The following is a 12,672-nucleotide window of genomic DNA, read 5'->3' as shown; positions in this document are numbered from 1 at the left end:
GACTGCAATCAACGAAAATGAACCAAAACCAAAACGTTTAATAAATGAAACCAGTCCTGTATTCTTGGTGCAAAGCAAATTAGTAGTAAAGAACTGGAATGTCTAGCCGCGTTTTAAATCATATTTGTGTACATTTTTTTTTAAACAGCAAAATTGATTTTGTATAAAAAAAAAAAAATGCGCTGACCGGAAACACTCCTCGTTCGCTAGTCATCATTTCCGGTGTGGGCACTTTCTTTGTCTCCGGCCCGACGTATCGAAACCATTCGTCGTCGTGGTTTTACTTTTTGTCTTTCTTTTCAGTTTTGAGGATATATTTGCATATATATCCACATTTTTCTGCTATTGAATGACAGTCGACTCGGAAATATTTATGCCTAAAAGTAAAGCGCCGAAAATGGATGACTTGGACTACAGTAAGTTGCTAAGCAAGAAGCTAGTTTTTTGGAGACGTTATCATCAAGCTAGCGACGGCTAGCTTGACTCGCTTTTCGCTTTTTGTTTTTCAATTTGTCGTGACAAATAGGATATTCAATACACAGCTAAATGCATATGAGCAGAAAATGCTTTTGGATGGTTGTTAATATTCCGAAGCGGACTCTCGCTGTGGCATGGTTTGACTGACGCAGGCGTTATCTTAATATTGATCGGTTCGGCTAGTGTTTCAGGTAAGATCAGCCGGCCGGTGGATCTTTAACAGCGCTACTGGGCTTCACGTTACACCGTGTCTTAATCTTGAAAATGCTTCCTAATCCTGGCTTGTTTAAAGCCGATTGTTTTTGTTTTGGAAACGGGCGGTGGGCGTGGTTGTTGGCGTGTAGGGAGGGGGCATTTATCTATTGGATTCATGATGGTGTTACTTGAAGCATGTGGGCTTTCAAATTATACTAAAGAACAAGTTAAGGTCTTTAATAGCATTTTATTGCTGCAGTAAGTCATTGACAACACATACAAGCATGGACTTGAACCTTGTGCACCAAAACTGTTGGGCAGATAAGCCCACCACTAGGCCACCAGGCTACCTTACTTTAAGCCATGTAGTCAAAAATAGTTAATAATGTAACCCTGACTTGACAATTGCTTTTGAATACCTGGTGGTTTATTATTCCTAAGAGGATAAGAAACAAAAAAAAAATCTTAAAATGGATGACTTGTCCACACCATTGTATATCAAAATAAATTCTGCCCCCCTAGGCCATGCAGTTTGTTTCCCTTTATTTTGTACTTCCTGATAACAATGGCAGTAATCTGTCATTCCCAATGCGACTAACAATGCTGTTGGCGATTTATTTTAAGATAATAAAGAGACACCCCTGGTTATTTTGTCAGAGCGCAAACAGTGTTTCTCATATCTGGAGCAGCACAGCTAACGGGTTCATTCTTCTCGGTTTCCCCCCCCTCGCAGTCCCAGTAGACCTGAGCCCAGAGGAGCGCTCGGAGCTGGAGGACATCCGTAGGAGGAAGGGGGTCTTGCTGCAGGAGATCCAGAGGCTCCGTGAGGAGCTCAGGGAGGCCATTTTGGAAGTGGAGGGCCTGGAAGCCAGCACAGAGGGCAGGTGGGCAGAGGTCACAGTGGCACATTTATTACTGCGCATTATGAAACAATGGTTCAAGGAACTTTAGCAATGTCTCATATCCTCCTGAGACCCAGCCTGTTCATTTGTGCCCACTGTAATGGCCATTTATTTTTGGCTTGTATCTTTTGGCCCATTGGAGCTACCCCACTGCATTTAGTACAGGACATCCTGGCCTTTCCAATAATGCCTCACGTGTTTGGGCGCGATGCATTTATCTTCATCTTGCAGAGACAAATTGTACAAAAAAAAAAAATGGACACAAATCAATTGGCTAGCTCTAGGGACGATATGCTTATATGAAATTACAATCATGCTTTAAACCAAACAACCTGTTGTCAACATCATTCTTAATTCAAATGATTGAACACAATCCATGTAAGGACAGTAGCTAACTTCTAATGTATTCACCTAATCACATATCATTAATAAAATGGTTATTGAAAATGAGAGGTTTCACGCAAGTATAAAATTTGTACACAAAATTTAGTAACTAGCAGTTAACCTGCAATAATATAACTTCTTGAAGCCTCTGTAGTAGTAATCCCACTTCATGTTGTCCACTGCAGTAAAACTCTTCAAAAGAATCGTCATGTTGCAATGGGAAGGAAGAAGTTCAACATGGACCCTAAAAAGGTAGCAAAGTTGACATATTGCTTGCACGGAGTTTTAAAAGGAATTCAGTGGGGAGTATAGATGGCGACGGCGTGTGCGTTTGTCTTTGCAGGGCATCGTTTTCCTTGTGGAGAATGAGTTGCTCAGACACACTCCAGAGGACATCGCTCAGTTCCTCTACAAAGGAGAAGGCCTCAACAAGACGGCCATCGGCGATTACCTCGGGGAAAGGTGGCACAATTTTACCTCTTGTCCGTCTTTATCGCATTCTGCCCCTCATTCATGGCTCGCTCACGGCTCCGCCGCAGGGACGACTTCAACATCAAAGTCCTCCAGGCTTTCGTTGACCTGCACGAGTTCACGGATCTTAACCTCGTCCAGGCACTCAGGTGAGAAAAAAGAAGCTCATCAAATGTCTTATTTGGAATCCGACACCTCGGATGACAAACATACAGCAGAATGGAAAGTACCAAGCTGAAGCATGCAGACTCCATTTTGCAATCAACAGGATTTACTGCTCAACTGATTACAAGCTTCCATTCAGTTTACAAAGCCCAAAAGCTGGGTCAAATATTTGTTGTGTAACTGACATGTTTGCAGACAATTTTTGTGGAGTTTCCGTCTGCCTGGTGAAGCTCAGAAGATTGACAGAATGATGGAGGCTTTTGCTCAGAGATATTGTCGCTGTAACCCCGGTGTCTTCCAGAGCACTGGTATAAACACACACACAACCCCACAATACTCTTATCGCAATGCATTTCTATATATATTTTTTTTTAGCCATCGTTTACCTTAAAAAGGTCGGAATCCTCTGATTTAAGCCTCTCAACAGTAATTTGTCATTGAGTTCTGTAGTCCTTCTGAAAGCAATATGGACCTATTTGTCTTTACTGACCATACTGTGCTGTTCAAAGGTTTAGGAACACCTTCAAATCAAAAGAGTTTGAAACATGAAGAGGTCAAAAAGTAATATTACCTCTTGATAAGCCACAGTTTTGAGTTCAAAAGTAACTCCACTGTCATAAAGATGACTCGGAAAATAAGATGAGCACAGCTGTTACCTTGTCAAAAGTTGACTTCCTTTACGGACGACTACATTCTTAACGTATTGTCTGCCACGTAGCATAGTTTCTTCTCAGCGCTTTTTGAGAAGAAAAATAACTTTTTAGAACGCACTGACTCATCCCGTCTATAAATATTGTCGCCACTTCAGATAGCTTGACTTTGGCCGCATCCCTTTCATGTTTCTAGATACGTGTTACGTGCTGTCATTCGCCATCATCATGCTCAACACCAGCCTCCACAATCCCAACGTGAGAGACAAACCGGGCGTGGACCGCTTCATCTCCATGAACCGAGGCATCAACGACGGAGGGGACCTGCCCGAGGAGCTCCTGCGAGTACGCCAATCTGCGTGCCGTCTGCCACCCGAGCTTCCAACCGGAGCACTGAAATGATTCTTCTCTTGTCTTCTTATGTAAGAACTTGTACGAAAGTATTAAAAACGAGCCCTTCAAGATCCCCGAGGACGACGGCAACGACCTCACGCACACTTTCTTCAATCCCGACAGAGAGGGATGGCTACTCAAGCTCGGTGAGAGAACCAACACGACTGAAAAATCCAAATGAAGTTTGCTGTTCTCTTATGTGGCTCTTTTTCATGCGGTGGGCGGGTCCGCCATCAAAATGGCGCCCGGGCGACTGGCTGCGGAGCTGTTGTTGCATGGCATGGCGGGGCTTGCGATGCGTATCACTAATGTGTCATGTCCTTCTCTTCCTCGCTCGTCCTCCCTCTAAATAAATCCGCTGGTCCCTTTTCATCTTCCGCTTCCTCTCCTGCGATTTCCGCCTTCCGCTGCCGCTGCTTGTTTTCTCAGGAGGTATGTACTCACCATCTTGCCGCAGCGTTCATGTGACTAGAGAGGTAGCTCGCTGCTAGAAAGTCATGACTTGGGCGTTAGATTCGGTCTGACCGCGATCTCTTGCTTTCAGGGGGACGGGTGAAAACCTGGAAAAGGCGATGGTTCATCCTCACCGACAACTGCCTCTACTACTTCGAATACACAACAGTAAGTCGACAAAAAAGTACATCACAAATGACAATGTGCATCTGTATAAAATCTAACAAAATAATGGGCATGCAGAGTTTGGCAAAGGAAGTCACTATAAGGCAGTTTTGTAATAAGTTGCTTCATGTTTCATTTAATTTGCGCCTTTTTTGAAAAGAAGACAATGCAATGTTACATTTTCACATACCTCCTGAAGTGCCTTCACTTATCCCCAGGAGTATGCATATCATTTGAGAACCACTGGTATATAGAATTTAAATTAAACATTTTAATGTTAAAAGTTCTTCATTTGATAAGTTTTTGAAATCAAAACTGTAAATCATTACAAATTGTTATGGTATAGTTTGTGTTGATGTCAAACAGCTCTGCATCACACCAAGAGCTGTTTTTAGAAAATATTTCGTAGTGCTTCCTCATTCTATTGTGTTGGTGTCACTAATGAAATGACCAGCCAATATACAATTGCATCTCAGTAATTGAGAATATACTGTAAACCGATGGGTTTGTTCTTCTAAATATTTTGAACGCATGGGAAGTACTGTAGAACTGGTTTGGTGGCTTATGTGTTGCTTGAAAAGAATATGAAAAGCTCAAACGTGGCCATGCCTACGCAATAGTTCTGTGTGAGTTTATGTTTTGCTCCTGAAACACACTGCTGTTCCTACTGTGCTTTCAAAGTGGGCCCATTCTTGTGTGTGTTCCACTAACAGGACAAAGAACCTCGAGGTATCATCCCCCTGGAAAACCTCAGCATCCGTGAAGTGGAGGACCCACGCAAACCTGTAAGATCACATTTGTTTGTTGACAATTGTTTGTAGCGCCCTGGCTGGATTTAGCAAGCATGCGTGGCAAAATTCCATTTTTTGGGGGGTGGGGGGTCAAACAACACAATTGGGATCACATTAGAACAAGAAAAAAAACAAATGGAACCAGGCCTGTTACATACTGTATTTTACTATATTATACTACTACTATACAGTACTTTAATGATTCCTCATTTCAAAATTATTTATACACCAGTAGGTTGTGTCTATTGAAAAAAACATTTCCATTATTACCTTGAAGGTGAATTGTGGTAGGTAAATATGGAAATTAAATATGATGTGATGTAAGCATGAAATCAGATTCGAGCTGTTGGTCTTGTCATGTAAATCAATCCTTAAAGTGTTTTTTCAGAAGTCACGTCCTAAACAACCGCTCTCATTTGGTCCCAACAGAACTGCTTCGAGTTGTACATTCCCAACAACCGAGGTCAGCTGATCAAGGCGTGCAAGACGGAAGCCGACGGCCGCGTGGTGGAGGGAAACCACATGGTGTACCGCATCTCCGCCCCTACGCCCGAGGAGAAGGATGAGTGGATCCACAGCATTAAGTATGTCCAAAAATGCTCATGAATGCCGTGGGAATTAATCATCAAGAAATACTTTGTGGCATTTAATAATTTATTCTAGAGTGTCTCTTCGGCTAGGTACATTGTAAGATGCGCGGCAGTCCAAGTTTGACTTAAGTTGTATGTGTGCGTCATGGCAGATCCGCGGTCAGCGTGGACCCCTTCTACGAAATGCTGGCCGCCAGGAAGAAGCGCATATCGCTCAAGAAGAAAGAGGAGCAGCCTTAAGAGTATTACCTCCGTCCTCCTTTTATCCTCATCTTCCACTCTCCAAACATTTTCTTGTCCTTGCGGCCGCCCACTTGAATACACTTGACATCGTCCACGCGGTTCATGACACCAGGCGCGGGGAATGCCGTCTTCCATGCCGTCCTCAGAGGAACTCTTCAAAAATGCTCATAGTATACAGTGTTCCCCCAGATACAATCAATTTGGCGGGTGGGTTGTTGCTGTTTTGGTGCGCTTTCTGAAACGCCCGAACCTGCCACAAGAGGGCGACAAAGCATGGTCATTTAAAAATAGTGTCAGTTTGTGGCGTCTTTGTGTCAAGTGTCAAAAAAGGGACCACCACTATAACCACCTCAAATCACATCAAGATCAGACTCAAGGATTCAGTAGACAAGTCACTATTAGGCAGGACATTGGCCTTGTCTCATAGAAGCTCCTCCCCTCACTTTAACATAGTTCAGTGGTGTCAAACTCAATGTAGCCACAAAGTCAAATAAATAAATTTTAAGTATGTTTGTTACACACCTAGTTTTCAAATCAGAGGCGAAAAAAATGTTCAAATGAGAGATTTGGAAATTTAAAAAAAAGTTTGTTATTTTCACACCAAATTTTAAAAGTTGAAGACAACTTGCAAGTTGGCATTTTGGCCAGAAACTTGAAGTCAAACGCGTATTCCGCGTGCCACATAAAATGACATGGCAGGCCGGATCTGGCTCCCGGGCCTTGAGTTTGACACCAATGTCATAGTTCCTTACCAGCAAAATGGCATAAGATGGTGCCAAAGCACTACTTTTGTTTTAGTGCATTAGTGCCCCCTCTGACATCTTAGGCATAAAATTAACTGTATTTTTGCTGGTTATTGGAAAATGAAGCCCCGTCAAAACTTCATTTTTTTCTTCACCTGTAAGATGGTGCTCTTAATTTAAAAAAAAAAGGTTAGTGCAATGGGAATGTATTTAATCTCTACTGCCATCTAGATGAGCTAAAAAAAAAAAGTGGCTGAAGAAGGTTCATTTTCCCATCACTGCTTTTCCCAATCAGCTATGGCTTTGTGCTACTTTGTGGCTTCTTATGACGTATAGGAGAGCGTACCAAGAAATGTGAATAACAGAATAAGTTTAAAAAAAAAAACAAAAAACATTAATTAACAAGATTCATATCTCCACAAGTCGGGGACACTGTATGATAAGCAATTGTTGGAGAGCCCCCCACCACCACCCCCTTTCCCAGATTGCATCTTAGCACCAGCCTCCAATATTGACAAGTAGATGAAGACATGATACTTTGACCTCCCCCTCAACTGGCCTCTTGTCAAAGGCAGCTCATTATGAATGACCCCCCCGTCCCCCTTTGTAAATAGATGTTAGCATATTTGTTTACAGCACACTTGTAGAGACCATTTAATTTATTGTTTGTGTTTTGTACAAGCTACTGTCAGGAGCGCATGTCGGCAGGCGTCATGCCGCCAGGAAGTCTTTAGCGTGTGCCTCGTTGCCTAGAAGAAGAGCCGCCGGGAGATTTGCGATTTTGCCTGGTGAGCGTCCATGCAAATGATGATTTGACACTTTTCCTTGCGTCCCTTCATTCCTTTTGCTTCCCTGTGTCCAGGGAACACAGAATTTCCGCCGATCCAAATGAAGCTCGTTCCGCGACCTTGTTTCAGATGAATCCATTATAAGATTTTTTTTTTTTTTTGTAGACGGTACCTAAACTTAGGCTATGTTATTTCTTTTACTGCACTTTATGAATTGTCGCCACAGGCGGTCAACCGGCTCACCGATGAGTGTTGAGAGCAGGGCAGGGGAACCATATGCAGCTCAAACTCAGACAAAAAAAAAAAAGACATGCATTAAAACATTTGTGTCATGTTTTGATGGCCCTTGTAGGACTTTAAAAATGTGGTTACCCGCTGCGCATTAAGATAGAAAACCTGCTCAGTTTAAGCTTCAGCAGTTTGCAACATTCATGCTGTTATAGGTCTTTCCCTGAATAGTTTAGTTTTTGTAAAATCGAAGTTGCATGAAGCTGAATGATGACACGGATCATATTTGGACCTCTAAACTTTGTAAGTTGCCTTTACGTTAGTCTTTTGTCTCTTTCCCAAAGCTTACCGAGGCCCGGCCTTCAGCCGGTCCCGTTCGTGCGTCTGCGTATTCGCCTTCTTTGACTTTCTGGAAGTTCTTGAAGTGCAAAGTTGCCAAAAAATAAACAGGAAGTCACAACAGTAAAACGTTACAAACAGTGCACACCGAAACGCTTGTTTCTGAGCCACCTCTTTCTGAAAATGTCTTTATTTTCTATTTATTTATTTACTTTTATGGCGAGGTGAAGATGGAGCTAGCTCTGATGTAAATGTAGCAAATGGTGCAAACCACACACATGGACACACACATTGGTGCCAGTAAACTACTGTATAACAATAAAAAAAGGTGATGATTGACTGTTGATTGGTGCGCGTTTATATTTTTGAGCAGCCCAAACATTAAGAAAAACACGTTTTTGATGTTGTACTTTAAGAACAGTTACACAATTTGATGCCTCTTGTATATGCTTTACTCTGTATAAATATTTTTTTCTAATTAATTCAACACCACACTCGGGTACCCTTATGTTTTACTTCTTTACGTGCGGTTAAAAAGAAAAAAAAAAAGTCACGTCCGTAGAGTGTTGATAGTATTACTTCCGGCCTGACTCACCCGCCCCTACCCGATTCTTTTTCACCCCCGTCATGCTTTGCGCGTACAACCGGAAAGACGTTTTTACAGAGAGGACGCAGCTAAAAAGCACTCAAGGTTAGCTCGTTTTCGCATTCCAAAATGACTTTCACATTCATTTGCTCTTTGGTGGACGTTATAACGAGTCACTGAATATTGTAGAGATAATGAACATTTACCAATAGCTGTCATTTCCGCTAAAAATTGCGCAAAGAGCCAAAGCGTATGTATTAGCTATGCATTATCTATGTATTAGCTTGCTTCCTAGCTAACGATGCTAACTCTCAGCGCAGTTTTAATTTAATAGCGATTTGCGTTTTCTACTTTATCAACCATTTCGTTGCGTCTTATGTTGTTTGCATCCGTAAACTAATCCCAGATAACGACTTTATTTAATCGCTGTTTGTTGTTTGGGTGTATATTTTAGCTAGTTTATCCGAGGTCACGTCGAATCGCTCATAGCCTTGGCTCCAAGTTAATAAATTTCTGTACGTTGAATTAACTTGTCCACCTCATATCCGAAGCTCGCAAACATGTCTGACACAATTGATGACAAGATCAAGAACTACAGGACTGCTCCCTTCGACGCTCGCTTCCCCAACACCAACCAGACCCGAAACTGTTTCCAGAACTACCTGGGTAAGCCGATGCACTAATAGCCCACGTATATTTATGCAGTGCTACTATTGTATCTGAGGCAAAATTGAAAAGAGGAAATGTTGCATGTTCAATTAAATTTATTTTCCGTTTCCTGCACAGACTTCCACAGGTGCAACAAGGCCCTGTCAGCCAAAGACCAGGATGTGGCTCCCTGCGTGTGGTACCAGAGGGTCTACAAAAGCCTTTGTCCCATGAGCTGGGTAAGTTGGACACTTTAAATGACAGTATTCTGAATTTAATACTGTGATATGAAACAGTCACGATAGTCATCTTTTACCCTTAATATCAGTTGAGATTGCCCACTAAATTTGCACTTGCGTAAGTGAAATCGAAAAAGTTCTTGCAAGTTGGAAGTATTTCCTTTACAATATCAAAGGGAAAAATTTAATATTGTTTGGGTTTCCCCTCGTTAAAAATTGTGTATAATTGTAAGAACATTTATATGTTTGAATGTCAAAATCCCCAGTCAATTATTATTATGCTTGTGATGTGTTTACTCTTTTAAATTGATGGAACACTTTTGTATTAGACATTAAATACAAAAGTTGGATGTGACCTGTAAGTTTGAATCGTTTGTTGTCATGTCTTCTTGCAGGTTGCAAAATGGGACGAGCAGATAGAGAATGGAAGTTTTCCCGGAAAGATCTAAAATATGATATGAGTGCTGTAATCAGTCGATTCTTTCGCAGGCCATTTTTTTTGTTACAGTTTCCTCTGTAGTATTGTGAAGAAAGTCTTGCAACAGCCCACCACACCATCATCATCATCTTGAGAGGGAGTTTTTGATGTTAACTTAAGCTTCTAACGCACAACTTAAAGTGCACGTCAAGTTCGAAGGTGCGTTTATCCCAGTATGTCTAGTCGCCTGCTCTCTGGCATCGTTTATTCAATAAATAGTGCACATTTCATCTGATCTTTGGTAATGAGTTTATTTTGTCCTCAAATTTTGTCCTTTTCATCATAATGATGCATTTGTTGCTATGTTTATTTGAAGAAAAACAACCGAGTATTCATTCGTTCGATTATAATCTTTCAGTGTTTTCAATCTGAATTGTATTTGGTCATGTAATTACACTTCAGGGCCACTTGGTGGGACTGTTGGATGTTTTTTTTTTTTTCATCTGAAACCATCTCATTTTACCTCTATCGTAAGTGGTAAATTAAGATTTTTACGATTTCCTTTTTAATAATCTACTTAATCTAAAGCATTACTGATGAAGCTATCAAAACCCACTTTTGTACCGCTTCTTTTTCAAGCCACTTTTAATGTGCATTTTTATATAAAAAAAAACATGTATGTGCGTACACAAAAACGCATACGCTTGCAAAACAATGAAAATTGAATTCATACAAAATCGAAAGACACCTACAATACCCTGATTGTCGTTTCTTTTCATTTGCATATATATATATAAAAAAAAAAAAACGTCTTTGTGTTGACTTCCCCTTTGAGGAGTTTTAAACAGGCCGGTTGGCTAACAGTCGCGGCCGCATTACATAACAAACTGGCGTCACTTCTCAATGAGTACATTCTCCAAACTATGCTTGTCAGGTCCTGACAAGTCTTTTATGTGTTTATATTGTACGTGCAATCCACTAGATTTGCTCTCTCCTACATTGCCCCCTCTTGGCCATTGTGAGTAAATGCAGCTTTAGGAACCGCTTCTTTATTCGCACGTTTTCAAATGGGGAAGTCGGGCTTCAAATGAGGGTTTCACACACACTAAATATCAATTTTGAAAAAATGCTTTTTTTAGACTGGAAATCGGAAATGGACGCAAGTCGTCGGCGTGTGTGCTAGCGAGATTGGGAGTTGGCTCTGCCCTCGCTTCCTGCCTGCACTCTTTCACTGTATACAATTTGTTTCTTGATTCGCCTTTAATTTCATTGTGGTCATGTCGCCGGAGGATAGGTTGCCTTGGCAACAGACTACAGCATGGGATGTTGGGACAGGGCAGGAAGGTCTGAGGAGCAACTGCAAATGGTGTGTAACAGCTGCAGGTGTGATGTCAAACATTTCAAAAGAGAAGTGCTATGTCGCAATCATCGAGTCTTCTGACGCATCAGTCTTTGGAAACACCCATGTGTGACGTTTTTCAAATTAAGTCCTCCCTTAAAAAAAAAAAACCTCAAATACTTGTCAGATTTTTAATGTTGTAATGTTGTGTTTTTTCACATTGGATCATTAATCACATTTTTTTGCAACAACAAAAAAAAATGTGTATATATATATATATATATATATGGAGCCTTCAGGGCTAAAATTGGCTGAGCAAGTGCAAGCAAAGTAAACCTTTGTTTTTCTCACTCCACTATTTGTAAACAACAAGTGTTGTACTTTGACTCTCTGATGAGATCATGAAGATTAATAAGCAAATCTTACCGAATCGAGGCTGTAAGTTTGGCATTTTAGCGGAGGGAGGCCTTGAAATTCCTGCCGCAGATTTGGCCGGGCTATAAGATTAGAAATGAAGAATGATTGTTTGCCACCCACTGAGCCGGCCGGTCTCATGCGCTCCTCATGACCGACCGGGCTTTGTGCATCTCACGCACGTGCACGTTGGCCTTTGTTGCCGGCGTCCTGGTGGGCAGCCGCCACAGAACCTCTTTCTCTCCTTCTTCCTTTTTTTTTTTCTGTTTTTCTCCTCTCTGGACTCTTATTCTTATTCTCATATTTCTAACGGTCAGGAAGTGCTTTGTTTGTTTCAAATGTGACGCCATTGGCTTGAAAAAGTCTTGTAGGAAAAAAAACGTAAACACCTATTTTGCCTTTTCCTCAAAATGAATAAAACTATGCGTCGATCTCCACTTTTGACTGTGAAAAATGGATAAAAAAAAGGTAATAGGAAAAAATTAACCGCTTTTTCCCCCCTTTTACCGAAAATCCATATTGACTCCTATTACCGGTAATTGGGTTGTTTGGCTCCTAATAATCAAGTAAATATCACATGTGTCTATCTCTAATTTTTACTCCTGAAAACGTCGAAATAAGTAAAATATGATTTTAAGTATCTGGGCCTAGTATTGGCCGTCTCCAGATTACCCGATACCCTAAAACTATTGACCCTCATTTTGCCGTCTCTTAAATTTGGTATGACCCCTGTAGGAAAATGTTCCCTAATAAAATGTAATAAAAATAAAAATGAATATCGGCTCCTATTATCGTTTTGGATTTTTGGGTCCTAATAATCAATATGCAAAAACCTGTATCCCTCCTCTACTATTTTACTCCTGAAAATATATCAATAGGTGAAATACTATTTTAGGTAATGGTGCCTTGTATCTGCATACCCAACACCTTAAAATAATCCACCCACATTTTGTCTTCTCAAAACTACTAATAATTGGAATGGAGAAGAATATGAGCCACTGCTAAAATTGGCTGAATATTCAAAAAATCCCCATAAGTATCAGCGGCTGGT

At 41.1% G+C, this 12,672-nt stretch overlaps 2 protein-coding genes and 1 long non-coding RNA gene across 3 annotated transcripts; 2 read left to right on the top strand and 1 right to left on the bottom strand.

Annotated features, from left to right (window-relative positions):
- Positions 1 to 233: 233 nt before the first annotated feature.
- On the top strand, positions 234 to 8,321 carry cyth2 (cytohesin 2). The gene is made up of 12 exons (XM_088409590.1): positions 234 to 416; positions 1,406 to 1,556; positions 2,144 to 2,210; positions 2,302 to 2,420; positions 2,498 to 2,578; positions 2,790 to 2,902; positions 3,441 to 3,589; positions 3,672 to 3,783; positions 4,182 to 4,258; positions 4,969 to 5,040; positions 5,476 to 5,630; positions 5,789 to 8,321. The coding sequence occupies exons 1-12, from the start codon at positions 350 to 352 to the stop codon at positions 5,874 to 5,876; spliced, it is 1,251 nt and encodes a 416-aa protein (XP_088265716.1). The 5' UTR covers positions 234 to 349; the 3' UTR covers positions 5,877 to 8,321.
- LOC148426126 (uncharacterized) lies at positions 900 to 2,765 on the bottom strand. Its single transcript, XR_015864994.1, has 3 exons — positions 2,436 to 2,765; positions 2,080 to 2,202; positions 900 to 1,533 (listed from the first exon to the last, which is right to left on the bottom strand). It is a non-coding gene; the product is annotated as an uncharacterized LOC148426126 (long non-coding RNA).
- Positions 8,322 to 8,568: 247 nt separating the features above from the next.
- On the top strand, positions 8,569 to 10,163 carry cox6b2 (cytochrome c oxidase subunit 6B2). The gene is made up of 4 exons (XM_088410599.1): positions 8,569 to 8,668; positions 9,115 to 9,229; positions 9,350 to 9,450; positions 9,846 to 10,163. The coding sequence occupies exons 2-4, from the start codon at positions 9,124 to 9,126 to the stop codon at positions 9,897 to 9,899; spliced, it is 261 nt and encodes an 86-aa protein (XP_088266725.1). The 5' UTR covers positions 8,569 to 8,668; positions 9,115 to 9,123; the 3' UTR covers positions 9,900 to 10,163.
- The last annotated feature ends 2,509 nt before the right edge of the window (positions 10,164 to 12,672 follow it).

The sequence above is a fragment of the Hippichthys cyanospilos genome, chromosome 3 (genome assembly GCF_059441005.1).
Source record: "Hippichthys cyanospilos isolate Australia breed blue-spotted pipefish chromosome 3, RoL_Hcya_1.0, whole genome shotgun sequence".
NCBI classification, from domain to species: domain Eukaryota; kingdom Metazoa; phylum Chordata; class Actinopteri; order Syngnathiformes; family Syngnathidae; genus Hippichthys; species Hippichthys cyanospilos.
This window is presented reverse-complemented; position numbering and strand designations above follow the sequence as displayed.

Bases quoted from the DNA above. Each gene is read 5' to 3' on its own strand.
- cyth2 (XM_088409590.1), top strand. From the start codon at position 350: ATGACAGTCGACTCGGAAATATTTATGCCTAAAAGTAAAGCGCCGAAA. The intron at 417-1,405 runs GTAAGTTGCTAA...CCCCCCTCGCAG, and splicing joins AATGGATGACTTGGACTACA to TCCCAGTAGACCTGAGCCCA. The intron at 3,590-3,671 runs GTACGCCAATCT...TTCTTATGTAAG, and splicing joins TGCCCGAGGAGCTCCTGCGA to AACTTGTACGAAAGTATTAA.
- cox6b2 (XM_088410599.1), top strand. From the start codon at position 9,124: ATGTCTGACACAATTGATGACAAGATCAAGAACTACAGGACTGCTCCC. The intron at 9,230-9,349 runs GTAAGCCGATGC...TTTCCTGCACAG, and splicing joins CTGTTTCCAGAACTACCTGG to ACTTCCACAGGTGCAACAAG. The intron at 9,451-9,845 runs GTAAGTTGGACA...GTCTTCTTGCAG, and splicing joins GCCTTTGTCCCATGAGCTGG to GTTGCAAAATGGGACGAGCA.